The following is a 16,029-nucleotide window of genomic DNA, read 5'->3' on the forward strand; positions in this document are numbered from 1 at the left end:
GAGTCAAACACGACTGAGCAACTAATACTTTCACTTTCACCAGATTCTAAAGATACAAATTTTTTCTCTCAAATCTACACACAAAAAATATCTTCTCCTGTTATTTTTCTATTATATGCAAAAGTGCTAATGGAGTTGTCAGACTCCAGAAGTCTAAGATGACAGTCATATGTACCTCCAAGTATAATCACCATGCATCTCATCTTCAATAGAAACATTGTGTCAGCTGTGGAGAGTGTAAAAGACAGCAAGATCAGGCTATAGAGGAGTGGTGGAATAAATTTTAGAATGTTTTGATTATGTTATGACAGCACACATGTTCAGAAACTTTGGTCACTTCCTAAAATGAAAGTTCACTTTTCCAGATTTCTCAGAGATATATTGTACTTTTTGAGATTTTATTCCTGCCAAATAACTATCCCAATACTCCCATTTGTTATCAAAAGAGAAAGAATTTTGGTGTTCTGGTCTTCAGATATGCAACTGACATTTCATTGGCAAACTCAGAGTTTGTTGAAATTGAAAGCGTTAGTTTTTCGGTTGTGTATGACTCTTTGTGACCCCATAGACTATAGTGCACCAGGCTCCTTTGTCCATGGAATTCTCCAGGCAAGAATACTGGAATGGGTTGCCATTTCCTTCTCCAGGGCATCTTCTTGACCCAGGAATCGAACCCATGTCTTCTTCATTAGCAGGCGGGCTGTTTACCACTGAACCACCAGGGAAGCCTAGCTACCAGGGAAATCCATTACTTACGCATTTATTTAGCAGCTCTCTCTTTTCCTGGACTGAGTGCTCAAAGACAGAAGGAACTTTGTTTTCTTCACTACTGTAGCCTCAATGCCTGCAACCACATTCAACATATTGGACACAATAAATATCTGTGCTAAAATGAATGTTTGCTGCATATTGGATATTAGCCACATAACTGATATACAGCTTTTAATCTTCAGGTGCTCCTAGTGGATGGGAAAGGTGTCCCCATGCCAAATAAAGTCATCTTCATCACAGCAAATGAAGCCAACCACAACTCTAACGTCACCACTGATGAGCACGGCCGGGCACAGTTCTCCATCACCACCACCAACGTCAAGGGCACCTCCCTCAGTATCAGGGTAAGTCTGCAAGGAAGTTACCAGTGACATGAAGAAGTTAAGGAAAAAATGTTGCAACCGAAAAGTGATGGCATTTCCAAGTTGTGTTTAGTCTTAAAGAAGACAGGGAAAAAATGAGAAATTAGAAACTAATTTAAGGTCAATTTTGAAACAGTTTATTAAAAAGGAGGCAGCACAGAGTTGTGGTTAAAGTGGGGGAGCGGTCCACACATGCAGCCTGGGAGAGGTAGGCATCAATTACTTCACTCAAAGAATTGATGCTTTCAAATTGTGGTGCTATAGAAGACTCTTGAGAGTCCCTTGGACAGCAAAGAAATCAAACCAGTCCATCCTAAAGGAAATCAACCCTGAATATTCACTGGAAGGACTGATACTGAAGCTGAAGCTCCAATACTTTGGCCACCTGATATGAAGAGGCCGACTCATTGGAAAAGACACTGATGCTGGGAAAGATTGAAGGCAGCAGGAGAAGGGGACAACAGAGGATGAGATGGTCAGATAGCATCACTGACTAGATAGACATGAGTTTAAGCAAGCTCTGGGAGATGGTGAAGGACAGGGAGGCCTGGTGTGCTACAGTCCACGGGGTCGCAAAGAGTCAGACGCAACTGGGTGACTGAACATAAACAAACATAAACTCAACTCTTGAACAAATGCTAGTTACAGAAAGTGTTCTCAGACCTCTAAGTTTGCAGTATTACATTTATTCATAATATCCATTTGAAACCCATCCTAAATTAGGCATCTCCTCTCCGAAATGGAATTCTTCAGTTTCTGAGGATCAGTTAGTCTCCCCAGTGAGGTTTCATAGCTCCAGTATCTCTGTCTGAATATATAAAGTGGCTACAGAAACGCAAGGGAACTAATCAGAGTCAAGGATGCCTCTTTATATGCTCTTCAGAAGTATAAATACCAACCCAGGAAGCCTCTGCCATGTAAAGGGTCTGCAATACAGATAAACAAAATAAGGGACACTTCTCTCTCACTTTTTAGTGTGGAGCAAAAGATTTCTAGGTACACTAGTTAAGGTAGGATACTAAACTAAACCAGTTTTGTGAGCACACTGCCATTCTCTCTGATATATAATCTATAAGCTAATACTGGTTTTCTAATTCATCAGGTCAAATACAAGGATCATAGCCCCTGTTACGGCTACCAGTGGCTGTCAGAACAACATGAAGATGCTTATCACAGTGCTAATCTTGTGTTCTCCCGAAGCAACAGCTTTGTCTACCTTGAGCCCTTGCCTCGTGAACTGCCCTGTGGCCAAACTCAGACAGTCCAGGCACATTATGTGCTGAAGGGACAGGTCCTAAAGGATCTAAAGGAGCTCGTGTTCTATTACCTGGTGAGAAGGAGGGCCACCTTCACTGTCTGTAGATAAAAGCACTGTGTGGGCATTTATGAAGCTCTTTACATTCCTTCCCTGAAGGCTCAGATGGTAATCTGTCTGCAATGTGGGAGACCCAGGTTTGATCCCTAGGTCAGGAAGATCCCCTGGAGGAGGGCATGGCAACCCACTCCAGTACTCTTGCCTGGAGAATTCCAGGGACAGAGAAGCCTGGCGGGCTACAGTCCACAGGGTCACATAGAGTCGGACACGATGAGCAGCTTCCACTTTTACATATCACTTCTTTGACCTCTTATCCACGTTCCTTTTGAAAGTTTGACTTCTCTCCAATCTAATTATTGCCAGTAGGGGCTTAATAAAACAGGCATATTACATGGAGGGCAAGAACTTTGGCTAAGAGCTCTTTCAGGCAAATTAAATCCCTTTTCATTTTCTTGTTTGCAGATAATGGCAAAAGGAAGCATTGTCCGATCTGGGACTCATGCACTGCCCGTGGAGCAGGGAGACAGTGAGTATTTCTATAATCCCTCATGCTTGCCCTCCTCTGTCACATGCAGCCTTATGCTGCAAAAATACCAGGAATAGTCTCAAATAGAGAGAGACTGTTCATCCCACCCTCAAAAAAAAAGTTGAAAAGGGAGACTTATTTGGCAGTCTAGTGGTTAAGACTCCACACTTCCAATGTGGAGCGTTTAGGTTTGATCCTTGATCAGGGAACAAAGATCCCACATGCCTCGTGGCCAAAAAAAACAAAGCATAAAACAGAAGCAATATTGTAACAAACTCAATAAAGACATTAAAAACGGTAAGCATCCAAAAAAATATTTAAAAGAAAAAAAAGAAAAGTTGAAAGGGGAAAGCAATAATGTTTGTTTTTTAAAAAACACTTTATCAAATATTTTTCTTTTCCTTCAGGTTAATCTGTTCAGACTTAAAATGTTGAGTTGGTTCATCATCTATGCTTACTCCAAATTTTCCAAAATAAATACTCATGAACCTCCTCAAAATGATATTTCAAAATTGTTTTAGACAGTGGAAAGAAGCTAAAACTTTGCAGTGTCTTTTATATATTGGGTCTTGTGCAGAGTTATTTACATTTTCACATTATATTTCCCTTTTGAAGATATTTATGACTTATGAAGAGATAAATTGAGTTTTTCCAACATTGAATCGGATTTTCCACAGGAACATATGTGAAACAATATAATCTCTGAACTTTTCACTTATCCTAAGGGAATCTAAAAGATCCCTTACTAGAAAATTATCAGTGAACTACTCTTGCTGCTTCTTTGTAGCAACATAGAAGCGCTACAGTAGACTTAGAGAAGGTTGATTTAACTTCTAACAAATCTATGTATGTGTCAAAAAACAACTTTCAAAGGAGCTCAGTACTCCTCTTAAGAAGAAAAACTAGAATATTTGGTTCATAGAAAATTAGAGGATATAAGGGTAAATACAATGCATTAAACCCTTACTATTATATCTCACAACTGCAAGTTCTATTTCCTTCTCCACTCTGAAGTATAGATCAAATGGAAGCCAAGCAGATGTCTCCACATCCTTAGATAACATCAGAATTTTATACAGATGAACTCAAGCTTAAAACTGGGGAGAAATCATTATGTGATTTTCAGAGATGAGAATATTGATAAAGTTTTTTTTTTTTTAACCCAGAGTTCTTAGAGGTAGTCATCCATTTATTGCATCTACTATTTCTTATATCTGCTACATCTACTGGGCTTCCCTGGTGGCTCTGTGGTAAAGAAATTACCTGCCAAACAGGAGACTTGGGTTCGATCCCAGGGTCAGGAAGATCCCCTGGAGAAGGAAATGGTAACGCACTCGTATTCTTGCCTGGGAATTCCCGTGGACAGAGAAGCCTGGTGGGACCAAGTTCATGGGGTCGCCGTGAGTCAGACAGGACTTAGCGACTAAATAACATTACATTACTAATAGAGTCATTAGCCAAACCAGGCTTCTAAAATGACTTTGTACTGATACAACAGAAAAGCATTATTTTAGCCTTGAACTCTAACCCATTATCACTTCCTTATTGTCTCTGCTCCAGTGCAAGGCCATTTTTCCATATCAGTCCCCGTGGAGTCAGACATCGCTCCTGTCGCTAGACTGCTCATCTATGCCATTTTGCCTGATGGAGAAGTGGTAGGGGATTCTGCAAGATATGAAGCTGAACACTGTCTGACCAACAAGGTGAGTGTTTTATATGATAAAATTTTCAACATTTAAAATTATGTTACTATCACTATCAATTATTTCCTACACTTGCGCTTTGGGGTCAAAGGGGTTAAATGAATTCTCCAGAAATTTTCAGCAAGGTAATGGCAGATCACACTAAGAAGCCACATCAAGAGAAAAACAAATATCATATATTAACGCATATTTTTGAAATCTAGGAAAATGGTACAGATGAAATATTTGCAGGGCAAGAATAGAGACGTGGATGTAGAGAACAGATGTGTGAACAAGGAGGGGGTATTGAGGGTGGGATGAATTCGGAGATTAGGATTGATGTATACACATTAGCATGTGTAAAACAGATAGTGGGAAGCTGCTGTAAGGTACAGGGAGCTCTGCTTGGTGCTCTGTGATGACCAGGATGGGTGTTGGGGGAGCAGGGTGGGAGGGAGGTCCACGAGGGAAGAGATATATGTATACATATAGCTGATTCACTTCATTGCACAACAGACTCTAACACAACATTTTAAAGGAACTATATCACAATTTAAAAAAAGAGAGAAAGAAGCCAAAGGAGCTTCTTCACAGTGGAGATCTATACTTCACAGTGGAGAAGGAAATAGAACTTGCAGTTGTGAGATATAATAGTAAGAGTTTAATGCATTGTATTTACCCTTATATCCTCTAACTTTCTATGAACCAAATATTCTAGTTTTTCTTCTTAAGAGGAGTACTGAGCTCCTTTGATTTTGTGACTCCTAGCACAAAATCCCCATGCATTATCTCTTACCCAGTTCACAGTACCTTGTTCCCTTCTTTTATGGTGAAGTGTTGGGAAATATGTAACCAAGTTTATAAGACTACAAAAGAGCCAAAAAAATACAAGAGTGTCTAGAGCCATTTGCATTCTAGCCACAGTTAATGAACACCTCATCATGTATCAAAGATGGAAAGTGGAGTCTCAAATTTAATAACTTATAAAAATAGATATCATTATAATGGCTCAATTGATGAATATCAGAGTGACAAATAGGGAATCAAAGGCCTTAAGACTCACACAGCGCCAAACATCAACAAAGTCAGGGTGATTTTGCACCAAATTTGAGGAACACCCAGGAAAGGCTGGTGAATCCATGGATCAATCAGGAAATTTGTTCTTCTGACTTTGTCCCCAATTCCACAGGTGGGTTTGAACTTCAGCCCCGGACAGAGTTTCCCGGCCTCCCAGGCCCACCTTCAAGTCACCGCTTCCCCTGAGTCCCTCTGCGCCCTCCGCGCTGTGGATCAAAGTGTGCTGCTCATGAGGCCTGAAGCTGAGCTCTCAGCGGCCACGGTGAGTTCTGTGAGCCCCAGGGGCCAGAAAGGGCCCCACGGGTGACTCAGAGCAAGAAGAGTGGGGTGGGTTCTATTAAAGTTATATTTATCTAGGAGTTAATCATTTTGAGCTCTTTCATGTGCACCTTTTTTTTTGGTAAGAAAGATATTACATACGAATATATACAGTTAAATGATGCACAATCCAAAATCCCTGATACTGAAGAGCTTTATGAACCCAATAATAAGAGTTTTCAAACTAGTTTCAATATTTCAAAAAGTCTTAACAGAAGTGGTACATATACTTGCACTAAGACTGCACAGGCTAAATGAAATATCAAATTTTTATAAGAATTGTATCAGTTGTAACATTGCATTTCCCAAGATGAACACAGTTTCTGAAGGAAGAGCTATGTTGTCTCTGATGAATAAAAATTAGGAAAAATTAATTGCTATGTGACAAACGACATTAATAAATGAAACCTTTTAAAATATTGGGTTAGGGGACTTCCCTGGTGGTCCAGTGGCTACACTCCAACCTCCCAAAGCAGGGGTCTGGGGTTTGATCCCTGGTCAGGAAACTAGATTCCCTCATGTGCAACTAAGACCCAACACAGCCAAATAAATACTAAAAAAGAAAATAATAATAATACATGGAAAAATAAATTAAATGAGATAAAATATTGGGCTAATAGGAAAAATAACAAAAGAATATGCTGAGTGTAACAACAAGAAACTACTTAATATATCCTAATAGTAGTTTGCCCATTTCTTCAAATTTTCAATGAGGCCAATTGGAATACCTCTTACTGAAGTTTTTTTTTTACTATCAAAATTTTATAAAGGGAAAGTTATGTTTTTTCTTCCCTACAAGAGAAACATAAGTAAAGGACTTTTGGGTGCTTCCAATGGTATTTAATTAAAAATCTTAAGATACTTCTAAAGGAATTCTTAAATGCATAGTGGAAAGAAATATGTGGGCAAATTAAATTAATGTTTTATGCTTATATAACATAAGTTCTGATGCTGGGAGGGATTGGGGGCAGGAGGAAAAGGGGACAACAGAGGATGAGATGGCTGGATGCCATCACTGATTCGATGGACGTGAGTCTGAGTGACCTCCGGGAGTTGGTGATGGACAGGGAGGCCTAGCGTGCTGTGATTCATGGGGTCACAAATAGTCGGACACGACTGAGTGACTGAACTGAACTGAACTGAACATAAGTTCACAGTTCTCAAAATTTTTTTAAATTATAACAACCTCAGTGGATAGATAAGGCAGAAGATTCTACTAGTTTGTTAATAATAAAACAGACGCTTTCAGGTATTTAGGAGCAAACCTGGGTTAGAACAAGAGTTCCTCTCAATCTGTGATAATGTTTTAGTAATGAAATGCCTGCAGCTAGGGGGAGCCTGGTGGGCTGCTGTCTATGGGGTCTCACAGAGTCGGACACGACTGAAGCGACTTAGCAGCAGCAGCAGCAGCAGTAGCATAAGTCATTCAGTCCACACATACTTATTTAGTGCCTACTCTGTTCTGGATGTGCCTACTGTGTGCCTAAATTCTGAGGATCTCAATAGTGAACTACTAGAAAGAAAAAAATCTATGCACTCATGGATCTTACATTTTTGTAGATGAGATAGACAATAATTACATTATACACTTTCAAGAAAAATAAAGCAGAGCAAGGAGACAGAGATGCTAAAAGGGAGCTGCCTTTGAGAAAGTGTTTCATTTCATTGTGCTACTCGCTAATCTAGTCTTGTCAAACAATTTTGTCAAGATTTTTATGTTTGTTTTATTCTTCTGTTGAAGTGAATTTGCAAGTATCATTTTCAGTATTCTACAATCAAAGTTTATGTTTTTTATAAAGATATGGAGCATTTTGTTCTCATCATTAATAGTAAGAAAATACTATCCTGACCTATATAGAGGATACAGGCTTATCCATGTGCCTGTTTAGAACATGTGTCCATTTACTTTGTTATACACTGAGTCTGTTGCTAATCACCAGGTAGAGAAAAAACCATTACTTAATTCTCTCATCCCAAAGTGTTACACAATCTCTCAAGTAAAGCAAACTTCAATTTATCTTAATTAAATTTTATTTCATTCCAACATAGAGTCTAGGGTTTGTCTCTGAATTATGTAACAAAGGATTATGATCTTTGGGTACTTAGATAGGAATGTTTGGGGTTTTTTTCCCCCCTAACACTGTTAAACATCTTCAAAATCACCTTCTCTATAAATTATCTAAGTAACAGAGCCACTCAAAGAAAGTCTGGCATTGATTAGTCTTTTCATTTCTCCTTGAACTTAAGAAAAATAAGCCACAAATAATTTTGGCCTTTTTTTAAAAACTGTTTAATCCTTTTGTGGGGGCATGGTCCCCCCCTACACTGTGCAGCATGTGGGATCTTAGCTCCCCAACCAGGGATCAAACTTGAGCCCCCTGCCTTGGAAGCGTGGACTCTTAACCACTGGACCTCCACAGAAGTCCTTAATTTTGTCCTTTTTTCCGTTGCATTTGTACAGGTTTATAACCTGCTACCAGTCAAGGACCTCAGCAGTTTCCCCTCAAGTGTAAATCAACAGGAGGAAGACAATGAAGACTGCATCAGTCATGACAATGTCTATATCAATGGAATCATGTATTTTCCAGTATCAAATACAAATGAAAAAGATATGTATAGCTTCCTACAGGTAAGTCCCTTATACTGCTGATGGTCACTTCTTAAGGTTCACAAGATATTATCCATAGAAAGAATATTTATTTTAATGCTTCCATACCATTGTTGAGGGCAATGGAACATAGAGAGGTCAAGTAACTTCTCCAACATCTACTAATAGTAGCAGATCTGCAAGAGCAACATAACTAGGACTGGAACTTCTGGGACTATTAAGCGAATTTTGTTTTGGCTTTTTACTGAAATTCATTGCCTTATGATATTTATAAATATCATATATGTAACATAATTACCTTTGAAAGAGGTTTAAAGTCAGAATAAAATTATCTCTTTATCAATTTCCTTTCTACTCCTGTGAACATTAAAAGTTTAATATTAACCTAGATGGATTATTTGTTCAATTCTATGAAAAGAAGAATGGGAGTTCTATTTGCAATTTTTTAAGGAATCTCCACACTGTTCTCCATAGTGGCTGTACTAGTTTGCATTCCCACCAAAATTGCAAATAGAACTCCCTTATGACCCAGCAATCCCACTTCTGGGCATACACACCGAGGAAACCAGAATTGAAAGAGACACATGTACCCCAATGTTCATCGCAGCACTGTTTATAATAGCCAGGACATGGAAACAACCTAGATGTCCATCAGCAGATGAATGGATAAGAAAGCTGTGGTACATATACACAATGGAGTATTACTCAGCCGTTAAAAAGAATTCATTTGAATCAGTTCTGATGAGATGGATGAAACTGGAGCCAATTATACAGAGTGAAGTAAGCCAGAAAGAAAAACACCATTACAGTATACTAACACATATATATGGAATTTAGGAAGATGGCAATGACGACCCTGTATGCAAGTCAGGAAAAAAGACACAGATGGGTATAACGGACTTTTGGTCTCAGAGGGAGAGGGAGAGGGTGGGATGATTTGGGAGAATGGGAATTCTAACATGTATACTATCATGTAAGAATTGAATCGCCAGTCCATGTCTGACGTAGGGTGCAGCATGCTTGGGGCTGGTACATGGGGATGACCCAGAGAGATGTTGTGGGGAGGGAGGTGGGAGGGGGGGTCATGTTTGGGAACGCATGTAAGAATTAAAGATTTTAAAATTAAAAAAAAAAAATAAAATAAAAAAAAAAAAAGAAAAGAAGAATGGGTATAAAATATTGATGTACTGATTCGGTTATGATTTCCTTTACAGGATATGGGCTTGAAGGCATTTACCAACTCAAAGATTCGTAAACCCAAGATATGTCCACAGCCTGAACAATATAGAATTCAGTCTCAAAGACAGCCACTATTAGCTTCTCCAGGTAAAAACTTAAATAATTGCCTAATATATTGAACCAAATAAAATAATTCTTTAAAAAAAGATAAAATGTGATGAAATTAACCAAAAAGAACTTGTGATTCAAGACATGGAGAGCAGACTTGGGTTGCCAAGAGGGAAGGAAGGGTTGGAGAGGGGTGAACTGGGAGTTTAGAGTTAGTAGATGCAAACTATTATATATAGGATGGATAAAAATTGGGGAATGAAGAGCTTTTTAAATTCTTGATCCTCTCACTCCTATAAACTATTTCTCAAAGCCCCTGTCATAATGTCTGAGTATGGTTTTTCTTTGCTCGTGCAGACCGAATCCAGATCTCAAGTCATAACCCTTTCCACTTAGAACAACATGGAGTAGCTGCAGAGCCTCCTTTCTGCCTCAAGGTCTCCTCTCATAAACTATCCAAGACTCTTTCTGCTTCTGCATCTCACTGTTCTCTGACTGGGGCTCGCTTCCCCCAGCTCACATATAGCTTACTATAATACTTTAGAATTCACCTAAAAATATCACCTCCTCCAAGAAGCTTTCCCTTAACCCAAGTGTCCTTTCCCAGTTCCTATCTTTTTCATCACCCTGTTTCTTTTGTTGCACTTATTACAATCTCTCATAAGCTTTATCTTTATAGTTATTGTTACAGTTTCCTCCACAGCCTTAGCTGAAATGAGAAGAAATGGTGGTTTTATACATTTTGACGATACTTCAGAGCCTCCCGCAGAGACTGTGCGAAAGTACTTCCCTGAGACATGGATCTGGGATTTGGTGGTTGTAAGGTAAGCCACTTCTTTTAAATTACTTATTTATTTTATTTTCACTTTTCATTTATTTTATTATCTATTATTGACTCTGCTGGGTCTTCCTTGCTGTGCACAGGCAATTTCTCTGTAGCATGCAATGTTGTCTGATAGCATTTACCCACTGTAGAATGTCTTTCAAAATTGGAGTCAATCTTCTCAAACTCTGCCATGGCTTTGGCAACTAAGTTTATGTAATATTCTAACTCTTTTGTTGTCATTTCAACAGTTTACAGTATCTTCCACAGGAGTAGTCTCCATCTCAGGAAACCACTTTCTTTGCTCATCCATAAAAAGCAACTCCTTATCCATTCAAGTTTTAACATGAGATTGCAGCAATTTGGTCATATCTTCAGGCTGCACTTCTAATTCTGGTTCTCTTGCTATTTACACCACATCTGCAGTTACTTCCTCCACTGAAGTCTTAACCCCTCAAAGTCATCCATGAGAGTTGGAATCCACTTTTTTTCACTCTCTTGTTAGTGTTAACAGTCTGACCTTTTCTTATGAATCATGAATGTTCTCAATGGTACCTAGAATGGTAAATCCTTTCCAAGAGGTTTTCAATTGACTTTGCCCAGATCCTTAGAGGACTCAACCATTTATGGCAGCTAAAGCCTTACAACATATATTCCTTAAAGAATGAGACTTGGAAGTCAAAACTACTTCTTGATCCATGGACTTCAGTGATTATTGTGTTAGCCGGCATGATGACAACATTAATCTCATTGAGCATCTCCATCAGAGCTCTTGGGAGACCAGGTACATTGTCAATGAGCAGTAGTATTTTGAAAGGTATCTTTTCTTTCTAAGCAGTGGGTATCAACAGTGGGCTTAAAATATTCAGTAAACCATGTTGTAAACAGATGTTCTATCATGCAGGCTCTATTGTTCCATTTATAGAGCACAGGCAGAGTAGATTTAGCATAATTCTGAAGGGCCCCAAGATTTCCAGAATGATAAATGAGCACTGGTTTCAACTTCAAGTCACCAGCTGCATTAGCCCCTAACTAGGGAGTCTGCCCGTCCTTTGAAGATTTAAAGTCAGACACTGACTTTTCCTCTCCAACTATGAAAGTCCGAGTTGGCATGTTCTTACAATATAAGGCTGTCTCATCTACATTTAAAAATCTGTCATTTAGTGTTGTCACCTTCACTAATTATCTTCTGGGTAACTTACAGCAGCTTCTATATCAGCACTTGCTACATCACCTTGAGCTTTTATGTTACGGAGTTGACTTCTTCCCTTAAGCCTCATGAACCATTCTCTGCCAGCTTCAAACTCTTCTTCAGCTCCCTTACCTCTCTCACCCCACAAAGAATTGAAGAGAGTTGAACCAAGGACAGTTGGGGCCTTGCTCTGGATCAGGATTTGGTTTCAGGAAATGTTGTGGCTGGTTTGGTCTTCTGTCTAAATCACTCAAATGTTCTCTATGTCAAGCAGTAAGGCTGATTTTCTATCTTATCATCTAAGTGTTTACCCAAGTAGTACTGTTAAATTCCTTTAAGAACTTTCCCGAGCATTCATAACTTGGCTAACTGGTGCAAGAGGCCTAGCTTCCAACTTGAATTCCCTAGAAAGCTTAATCATTTCTAGCTTTTTAAAAAATTGCGTTTATTTATTTTTGGCTGTACTGGGTCTTTGTTGCTGCATGCAGGTTTTCTCTAGTTGCAGTGAGTGGAGGCTACTCTTTGTTGTGGTGTGTGGGCTTCTTATTGCAGTGACTACTCTTGTGGAACTTGGGCTCTAGAACATAGGCTCAAGTAGTTGCACACTGGCTTAGTTGCCCTGAGGCATGTGGGATCTTCCCAGACCAGGATCAAACTCATGTCCCCTACATTGGCAGGTGAATTCTTAACCACTGGAACACCAGGGAAACCCTATTTCTAGCTTTTGGTTTATTAAAGTGAGAGGTGTGCAATCCTTCCTTTCACTGAACACTTACAAGCCATCCTAGGATTATTAATTGGCCTAATTTCAGTATTGTTATGTCTCAGGGAATAGGGAAGCCTGAGAAGAGGAAGAGAGTTGGGGGAATGTCTAGTCAGTGGAGCAGTCAGACACACACAGCACTTATCTGTTAAGTTTGCTGTCTTATATGGGTGCAGTTCACGGTACCCCAAAACAAGCAAAATAGTGACACCAAAAATTAATGATCACATATTATCACAACAAATAAAATAATAAAGTAAAAGTTTGAAATATTGAAAGAATTACTTCAGAGACCTGAAGTGAGCAAATGCTGGTAGAAAAATGATACCAATAGACTTGTTTGACACAGGATAGCCACAATTTGTTTAAAAACACAGAACTGTAAAGCACAGTAAAGTAAAGCGCAATAAAACAAGGTATGCCTGTATTGGGGCTTCCCTGGTGGCTCAGTGTAAAGAATCTGCCTGCCAACGTAGGAGACACGGGTTCAGTCCCTGAGTCAGGAAGATCCCCTGAGGAAGGGAATGGCAACCCACGGCAGTGTTTTTGCCTGGAGAATCCCATGGACAAAGGAGCCTGGTGGGCTATAGTCCATAGAGTCTCAAAGAGTTGGACACAACTTAGCAACTAAACACAACAACAAGGCCTGTATTTTAACTGCCTGCTTTTTGTTTTTCACATGACCATCCTCCCCAGCTCTTCAGGTGTGCATGAAGTAGAAGTAACAGTCCCTGACACCATCACTGAGTGGAAGGCAGGGGCCCTCTGCCTGTCCAGAGACACTGGACTTGGTCTCTCTCCGACCGCCTCTCTCCGAGTCTTCCAGCCCTTCTTTGTGGAGCTTACGATGCCCTACTCTGTGATCCGTGGAGAGGCCTTCACACTCAAGGCCACAGTGTTAAACTACCTTCCCAAATGCATCCGGGTAATGACCTCTCTATCTTAAATTGAACACAGGGTAAGCATCCAATAAATTAAGAACTGCATTCCTGGAAGTACTGACAAACTTCCTATTTATAAGATGGGCTCACCAGGAGAGAATACTGTCAGAAATATTCAGGTATTATATGACCGCAGTTTCTGATATCTCCAAATACCAAATGACAATGTGAAACAAGGTTCTGACCTTATCATAATCCTCATGTCTTCTGTTCTCCAAGATTTCAACCTATGCATTCGTATATATTAATATTTAACTTTTCATATATGATTAATTATATTAAACTTAATTTTTACATCTCACCATAACTGTTTGTAAATCTTATATACTCTGCTGGGAGACCTGAAGGTGCAGTTGAGATCCTAAGCCAAGAGAGTGGGAAGGAGGTTCAGGAGGAAGGGGATATGTGTACCGTTAAGGCTCATTCACATTGTTGTATGGCAGAAACTAACTCAACACTGTAAAGCAATTATCCTCCAATTAAAAATAAATTTAAAAAAAAATCCTAAGCCAAAGGAATAGAGCTTCCACAGGCAACAAACCTACTATCATGACTTTTCTTCAACTCTGCTCCTACCACTTGAAAGAGCAGATTACTCCCAAATACTAAAATTTAGATGTCAGATCCACCCATAAGATGCTCAGTCTTCATTTATATTATCTTCAGTGTTAGGCAACCTGAAATCTACTTAATCCCCCAATGTGCTTTATTTTAAGCCATTCCCTCTCTGGTGCCCTTTTCCTCTGGTCCATTTGTCTCTTTGTCTCACCCATGGTTTCAGGTCAGTGTGCACCTAGAAGCCTCTCCTGCATTCCTAGCTGTTCCAGAAAAGAAGGAACAAGAGACTCCCTGCATCTGTGAAAATGGCCGGCAGACCGTGTCCTGGGCGGTAACCCCAAAGTCCTTAGGTGAGAGACAGCCTTTTATAGGCAATTCTGTACCTAAAGATTGTATATATCTATGGGATCCTTATATCCAGGCAAAGAATGTGCCCCCCTCCACCAGATGGTAGAATATTTTTCTCTCTTTCATTCTAGGATGTCTAGAAGGATACCCTCTTTCCCTCACCTCCATCTCTACCTTGGATTCTCAGTATCATTAGCCTCTAGTCTATGCTACTTCCATTTCTGCTCCTATATTTTTATAAACCAAAATAAAAAGTCACAGAGCATTAAACATGTATAAACCTTGGGGTTTGGAGTCACTGAAGAAGACAGAGATGGCGTTCATCTCTACTGGTCCCCATTTTCTAGGGAATGTGAATTTCACAGTGAGAGCAGAAGCAGGGAAGTCTCAAGAGCTGTGTGGGAGTGAGGTGCCTATGGTCCCTGAGCATGGAAGGAAAGACACAATCATCAAGTCCCTGTTGGTTGAGGTAAGTAAGCCTGCTGTTTTGTTTTTTTTTTTTTCTTTTTGATGGGTCACAACGAGTTAAGAAAAACAGTGGTTAATCCAGTTGGAGTTCCTGCTTTTGGGTAAGAAGAACTAAATAATATATGATCATGTGATATTTCACAATATGATTCTCTCTCTCTGTCTCTCTCTCTCATCTCTACCTCTCTTGATTTAACTTTATAATTCCCCTCCATTTCCCATCTATCAATTTGTCTCCTTCATATATTGCTTCAGTTCAGTTCAGTTCAGTCGCTCAGTCGTGTCCAACTCTTTGAGACGCCATGAATTGCAGCACGCCAGGCCTCCCTGTCCATCACCAACTCCCAGAGTCCACCCAAACTCATGCCCATCGAGTCAGGGACACCATCCAGCCATCTCATCCTCTGTCGCCCCCTTCTCCTCCTGCCCCCAATCCTTCCCAGCATCAGAGTCTTTTCCAATAAATCAACCTTTTGCATGAGGTGGCCAAAGTATTGGAGTTTCAGCTTTAGCATCAGTCCTTCCAAAGAACACCCAGGACTGATCTCCTTTAGAATGGACTGGTTGGATCTCCTTGCAGTCCAAGGGACTCTCAAGAGTCTTCTCCAACACCACAGTTCAAAAGCATCAATTCTTCAGTGCTCAGTCTTCTTCACAGTCCAACTTTTACATCCATACATGACCACTGGAAAAACCATAGCCTTAACTAGACAGACCTTTGTTGGTAAAGTAATGTCTCTGCTTTTGAATATGCTATCTAGGTTGGTCATAACTTTCCTTCCAAGGAGCAAGCGTCTTTTAATATCATGGCTGCAATCACCATCTGCAGTGATTTTGGAGCCCCCCAAAATAAAGTCCGACACTACTTCCACTGTTTCCCCATCTGTTTACCATGAAGTGATGAGACCAGATGCCATGATCTTTGTTTTCTGAATGTTGAGCTTTAAGTCAACTTTTTCACTCTCCTCTTTCACTTTCATCAAGAAGCTT

At 39.8% G+C, this 16,029-nt stretch overlaps 1 protein-coding gene across 2 annotated transcripts in view; it reads left to right on the forward strand.

Annotated features, from left to right (window-relative positions):
* The window catches only part of A2M (alpha-2-macroglobulin), a 50,068-nt gene that overhangs the window by 14,001 nt on the left and 20,038 nt on the right, over positions 1-16,029 (forward strand). Inside the window, exons 11-21 of one of the 2 annotated variants that reach the window (XM_069585774.1) lie at positions 954-1,115; positions 2,236-2,463; positions 2,911-2,974; positions 4,535-4,677; positions 5,846-5,995; positions 8,513-8,680; positions 9,874-9,985; positions 10,638-10,770; positions 13,421-13,649; positions 14,447-14,573; positions 14,919-15,040. In XM_069585774.1, the coding sequence (XP_069441875.1) occupies positions 954-1,115; positions 2,236-2,463; positions 2,911-2,974; positions 4,535-4,677; positions 5,846-5,995; positions 8,513-8,680; positions 9,874-9,985; positions 10,638-10,770; positions 13,421-13,649; positions 14,447-14,573; positions 14,919-15,040 (1,638 nt within the window). The remainder of the gene's footprint in view (positions 1-953; positions 1,116-2,235; positions 2,464-2,910; positions 2,975-4,534; positions 4,678-5,845; positions 5,996-8,512; positions 8,681-9,873; positions 9,986-10,637; positions 10,771-13,420; positions 13,650-14,446; positions 14,574-14,918; positions 15,041-16,029) is intronic. The other variant, XM_069585775.1, reaches the window with a different exon arrangement.

Source organism: Ovis canadensis, chromosome 3, assembly GCF_042477335.2.
Source record: "Ovis canadensis isolate MfBH-ARS-UI-01 breed Bighorn chromosome 3, ARS-UI_OviCan_v2, whole genome shotgun sequence".
Taxonomy (NCBI): Eukaryota; Metazoa; Chordata; class Mammalia; order Artiodactyla; family Bovidae; genus Ovis; species Ovis canadensis.